At 39.4% G+C, this 6768-nt stretch overlaps 1 protein-coding gene across 1 annotated transcript; it reads left to right on the forward strand.

Moving 5' to 3' along the window:
• The first annotated feature begins 285 nt into the window (after positions 1–285).
• LOC117592284 lies at positions 286–1282 on the forward strand. Its single transcript, XM_034285950.1, has 4 exons — positions 286–511; positions 577–789; positions 853–967; positions 1029–1282. Exons 1-4 carry the CDS (start codon positions 384–386, stop codon positions 1209–1211), a joined length of 639 nt encoding a protein of 212 aa, XP_034141841.1. The 5' UTR covers positions 286–383; the 3' UTR covers positions 1212–1282.
• Positions 1283–6768: the final 5486 nt, after the last annotated feature.

Raw genomic sequence — 6768 nt, forward strand, 5'->3', positions numbered from 1 at the left:
ATACCATCTCATGTTTAAAATATATCGGAAAATACCTTAGGAAAAACCTAAGTTAACCCACATACCCCTTTCTATTTAAGAATTTGAACGTCAATGGAAATATCCACTTGTCTACAATTCCCCGGCTTTGATATGTGTTATGGTGTCTAGCTCAGCACTTCATTTAACCAAATAGATAAAGCAATGCTGAAATAGCTTAAATAAATTTCCACACAAATATCGATATTTTTGTGTGATAAGAGGCACGCAAATTGCGTTTTAGTATTTTCTAAAATTGTCATTTTTCAATTTCAGACAAGTGGTCGCACCTAAAAAGGCAAAGAATTTGATTTGCATTTCTTTAATTAAATCGGAATTTTGCGTTTTCGTTAAAAAGTTTCAGAATGTCTGCAAAAGGTACCGAACCATTTACCGAGGGCATAGAGGCTGCCTTCAAGCGTCACAGCCAATTAGTTCCCGAGGTGAAAAAGGCCTACGAGGAAGCCATTGCTCAAGTTTTTGCGGATCTGAGGCAGGCGGCTCACACATGCATCTGAAAACATTTGTTCTATTTATCTAATATGTTTTCCCATGCAGTCCGGACGATCTGGCTCCCTTTGCGGCCATTCAAGCAGAGCACGGGGACACTTACTTGGACACCGATGAACTGGCGGGTGCCATGCGCAGCAAAATGACTATTATATTAAGCAAATTGAACCAGCACTTCTTCGACAGCGGCGATGTGGATGCGAAGCTAGTTGAACTGGAAATGCTTAAGGAAAAGTTTGCCCCCTACGAGGGCCACAACTGGTAAGTAATTTGCCTACACTTGTCGCCCTGCACGCCCTGACTTGCTTTGTGTTTTCTTGTCAGGAACGTCAACCGTATGTCGCCGGAGGAGTACACGCGTCCGGTGCGCATGCGCCTGCTGGATTCCAGTATCCGCGTCTTGGAGAGGGAGCTGGCTGCACAGGATAGGTTACTGGAGGTTTGTCTTCCGCCCAATCGCCACTAAACGCGAATATTAATTCGTAATTGTTTCATTGCAGGTTGCTAAGGCCAGAGTCCAAGTTAACCGAGAGCACTTGCAGAGCATGCAGAACGAACGCGCTAAAACGACCGCCGCTTTGGAGAAGCAGATAGTCCATAACACGGAAATGGAGCCAACCTTGTTGCAGCTCGAGCAGTCGATCAATGACTGCTTTTTGCCACCAGACCTTGATCCTCTATAATCCAAACCACAAATATTGTTCCACATTAAAAATTTACATTATTACATAAATATATTATGGTATACATATTATGTTTGATGTGCATTGTGATTTTGAAGCGACCAAGAGGTGTGACTCTGTTGGTGTCGATATGGTGTGGGTTTCCGTGCAGCGTGTAAAAGTTAATGGAGCTGCAGCATTTCCGCCTAGAAAACTCAATCAATGATGCGACTTTTAAACTGTTATGAATTCAGCTTGATTTCACCGCCATTAAACTCTTTCCTAGAGGTGCTACCTAACGTTTTGATTGTGGTTTCCACTGTAAGAATATGTACATAAGTACAACATCAAATACATATTTTCGGCTGTGGTCGCACCACAAACATGGCCAATCGAGCTTCGCGCTTGCTTACACACAAATGCATAAATTCGAACTATGTGCCTACATGTGTGCATGTACATACATACATATATGAAAGTGCTGCCTATTTCTTGTCATCTTCGGTTGAAATTCAAACATGTGTGAGTGTGTGTGGTGGCCCCACATTTGTGATTAAAATAGATCGAGAAAACACTTTTTCAGAGCCGATCGTTGCTCAGAGCTGTCCCTGATGTACATATGTGCATATGCATATATTTCTATTTACCAAACCTTCGGGACAAATCCAGCTTCGCACAGAATTGCACACATATAGAAGGCTACACAAGTTTGTTAGTGTGTGGCGCTTGCGCCGCTTTCATTTATACTTATTTGCATATGTATGTACACATGCCAAACACTTGTGCGAAAAGTGCTGCCTATTTTTTGTCATCTTTTATAGAAGTTCAAATATGTGTGTTTGTGTGTTTGGTGGCCCCACTTTTGTGATTATGTGCTCATGATGTACATATGTACATGTATATATATATTTCTATATACCAAACCTTCGGGACAAATCCAGCTTCGCACAGAATTGCACATATACAGAAGGCTACACAAGCTTGTTAGTGTGTGGCGCTTGGGCCGCCAAACACTTGTGCGAAAAGTGCTGCCTATTTTTTCGAGCTGTTTTTCGAAGTCGCCGCGCAGCAGCAAAACCCTATAAATTCGGGGACGTGGCAGGCTTTGTTCTTTTCAATTGCCAGTCGCCGAGTGAAAACGAGTGAGGAAAAAAAAAAACTAAGTTAAGATATAAGCCGCGTGTATGTGGAATTTTTTTGTTTTGTTTTAGGGTCTATAATTCCAAAAATATTTGAGAACGTGTTGGACTTATCTTGTCATGTATGGTCATTCTTGCACATTCTTAATTATTTTTTGAAAATTGTGCATTTGCCTATTCGATTGTGCGGAAAATTTAAAAAATGTTTGTGCGCGTTTGTGAAACTTTTTTTGTAGGCTATAATTCCAAAAATGTTTTAGGTGATGTGCGACTTATCTTGTTCATGTATGATCAGTCGAGCGTCTACTTAATTATTTTTCGAAGATTGTGCATTTGCCTATTCGGGTGTGCCGAAAACTGAAATCACAAGTCGCTTTCCGCGCCAATTTCTTCACAAAAATTGCACCGGTGTATATAGAATGCATGTGCCTTAGTCTGTTAGATTTCCAAGCAACACCAAACGTTTTATTTTATTAAAGAAACGCTCGATTCTGCTTGATAATTTTGCTAACTAAATATCTAGCTGGTTGTTTGTGGGATATGTTGGTGCTATGCTCTTATTACGTGGTTTGCGCAAATATTAAAGCCAAATCGGGCTTTGTTTCAGTACTTTAACAAATAAAGCTTAATTTGGTTTTCATATTTAGAATAGACCCTTCCGCCATTTTGTTCTTTCAATACATACAAAGATCCAATCCGTGTGCGACGCGACTGTTTGCCTTCCAGTAGAATTATCGGGGAAATGCTAAATTCATAAAAGTTACAGTAAGAAACAAATCAAATGGAATGCTGCATTTAAACAAATTTGGCGCCAGTTACACATTTACATATGTATCTACATTTGGGCATACACATACGTATGTGTAAGTACGTACACATGTACACATATGTATGCGAAACTTTATTTCGCCATTTTCGAACAATTCCGCTTTTCTATTCGTTTCGGTTTGGGTTCGCTTCAGAAAGAAACACCAATACCAATGCTTCGCCTATGTATGCATGCACAGATGTGCAGATTTATAAGTGAATAATTGAACGGCAACAAATTTATAGGCACAGAATAATTGACAAATTTTGGTTTTTATATAAATTTGCTCTAATTCGTGTTTATAGATTAGAATGTCACTTCTACACGGAAATATCTCATTGTTTTAATAGAAATATTACAATTGTTTTCAGATTTGTCAGTCGGATTAAACATTTCTTAAGTCAAAAAATAAATGTGCAATTCGGCTGATCAATTTGCAAACTTTCAATGCCGCCTTTTGTTAATAGTGTTCCCCTGCTGTGAAAATTTCAAAATGTATATGGTTTTTGGTAAAATGTTGAGATCAGATTAAACACTATTTTAGTATTGATGTTAATAGTGTATAGTTTGGTCGTAATATTTAATCAAAATATGCATCGGCAGTCGCGAGCGTTACATACAAACGTGCGTACACACATGTACAACCGTTACGGTTTCTCTTATTCCGTCTTAGATCCGTTTCGGCGCCTTCGTGGTGCCTATGGTTGTCTCGTTTTCGCCTCGTTCGCGGTCCAGCATATTTTTTGCCATTCCCTTTTGTTCCTGCCGAGGCCGAGACAAACAAAAGTTAGGGCGAATGTCATGAAGATGAGCGAGATTTCATATGTGTTGCTGTTTTTCTTTGCGTGTTTGCTTCTATTTCTTTGAGATCGTTGTCCGATCTGCATTCTCTTTTCGTTAGTTCGCGAGTGCGTCAAAAGTGAAATATTAGTTGTGTATTGAGCTTGGATCATCGTGGGCAAACATCAGCCCGAAAGTGCCTGCTGCTGGGTTCATCGGCTATACACAACGGGAATATGGCTGAAAGACACTGATCTGTGAACATCGAAATGCTTTAATTTGTAGGCCGGAGTTTTTTCAAATGCGAATTCATAACGTATTGCACTAGCCCCGGTCAACAGAATAATAGCAAAAAGCTCAAATGGAATTCTGATAACACACATTTATTTTCATATTTATTTATATTATAAAAGTGCACATACATTCACATTTACATACATATGTATATCGACAAAGTGCCCCACCCCCATATGTATGTCTGACTGTGATTTGGGGAATGTTTTCTTTATGTGAAGTTCAAGTTTGTTGGTGAACAATTAAAACTTCGGTCTTTGTATTTCTGGACGGAGCATGCTAAATATGTACGCACCATACATGTGTAAGTTTTTTATAAACATATTAGTAAGCTCCGGCCTGAAAATGCTGACGGCAAATGTCTTCAAATGTGCAGATTTATAAGTGAATAATTGAACGGCAACAAAATTATAGGCACAGAATAAGTGACAAATTTTGGTTTTTATATAAAATTGCACTAATTCGTGCTCATAAATTTGAATGTCACTTCTTCTACACGGAAATATCTCAAAAGTGAATCTATTAACATATGGCTGAAAAATCTGTAAATGAAGACAACAAATTAACTATCAACTATTAAAATGATTCCTTTTTTATTTTGAGGGCAGAGATTGTACAATGCGTTTTAATTTTTATCAATAAAATATTGTCAATCTCAGTCGTGAGAATATTTTAAAGGCTTTCAGCAAATATAAACATCTGCAAACTCCCGAAAACTTCGCAAAATCAAATGAAACTGCAATATTTTAAGTGAACAAGTTTTTTGAATAATGTCAACAAATTTATGGGCCCGAATTTGTGCCAATATTTTGGTTTTTAGTTAATATTGCACATTTTCGAACCCTTAAATTTTGAATTTCTCGTCTCTAAAAAAAACTCCAACGTAGTTTTGAATAAGTTTGGTGAAATCACAAATGAAAGTGCTGTGAATAATTACAAAAGTATTTATTGAGAAGAATAAGTGACAATGTTTATATTTTAAAATTGATATTGCACTGTTTCTTGTCTCTAAATTGTATTGTGTCGTCTAAAAATAGCTCCAAAGTGCTGGGCGACAGTTTCCTATTACATTATTTCTCTTTGGAATTCCTTTTCGCTTGAAATTCCGTTATGCTGAACTGCTGTTCAGCAGGGCAAGAAGTCAAAGGGTGGGAGCGAGATGGAGATGGAACAGTTACGGATACACATTTATTTTGTTCCTTTTATTCCTCTTTGTGCTTTTGTGCTTGCTTGTGTGCGGACTGGGGTTGCCAGATGGTAATTATTGCTGGGTCGCCGTTCTTAACAGTTATAAACGAGTATGCATGGGGCTGTGTATGTTTGTGTTTTTTTTATTCCTCTTTTCTATTTATTGTCTTTGAATGTTTTGCGGAGTTGCCAGATGTGCGCATTGAGATGTCCGGAGACATAAAGTGAATCAGGTCTTTCATCCTATTTTTTGGTAAGTGCTATTAATTGGGTTAAACACTGCCATTAAATAATTTAATTAACATGCATTCCCATCATATCATTTTAGCTAAATATTCCTCTCTAAATGCTGCAACAAAGTAATAGCAGGCACTCCAAATGAAATAAGCAAATTTAATTAGTTAGCTCCGCTGGATGCATTTGTTTGCACGTGATTTACCGTTGCCGCCATGCATTATCTGCCCGCTTCCAGCTCCATCGCTGCGGAGAGCCTGTGGCCAGTCTCTTGTCTAATGATGGGATGGTCATTGGTTTGGAAAACTAACAAGAACCTCTTGAATAATGCACCAGCACGCGCGAAGCCAACAAGTGTGAAATTGGGCTCCGTACAACGCGTCGACGGCCTTAAAGGTGTTGGTCCTAACTGTGCGCCAGATGACCACCGAAGGAACGGTGCATTTCAAGGGGAGGCGCACAGATGAATAGCAAGTACCGTAAGTTTCAGCGTTTATCCATGTGTTACATTAAACTGATTTTGAACTGATACTTACATATGTATATCACAGCCCACTCCGCAGGGCACTTGCTGACATCGGTGAGAATCTGCCATTCGTGCTGATAGCAAACACAATTACATAAATGTTTGTTTGGCCAACAATAGGCCGCTGCAACAGTGGCAGCAGCAGAAACGGCAACCACAACGACAAGATTGCATAATTGCTTGTAGCAAAAATGCTCCCACAATTTCTCATCTCCGTCATGAGACAAACGAGCCGGCTGATTGTTATCTCTCAATTCTGCCTGACATCGGGAGAGAGCAATAGGGAGAACGAATCGAGAGCAGAGCTACAATCCAATTCTCCAACAGCAAGGTAAGCTACTGTTACTCTCTTTTGAAAACTTTTGCATGAAAAAGCTTCTCTGCTGGCTGAGATGCGCAGAAGTCCCAGTGGAGTGACTGGTATCGTGACCAAATCACGTTATAGTCGAGCGATCCTGAGTACAGGACAGTAGAGTGTCGGCCCGTTCTGCTACGACTCTCAGCTTTTGGACTGGTTTAACTGGCTAACTTTAACAATGCAGTGCACTGTAGGGGAATCCTACAGCGAATTTCTCTCTTTCGTGACTCTTTTTTTCCCCTCTTTGTGGG

The sequence above is a fragment of the Drosophila guanche genome, unplaced genomic scaffold (assembly GCF_900245975.1).
Source record: "Drosophila guanche unplaced genomic scaffold, DGUA_6, whole genome shotgun sequence".
Taxonomy (NCBI): Eukaryota; Metazoa; Arthropoda; class Insecta; order Diptera; family Drosophilidae; genus Drosophila; species Drosophila guanche.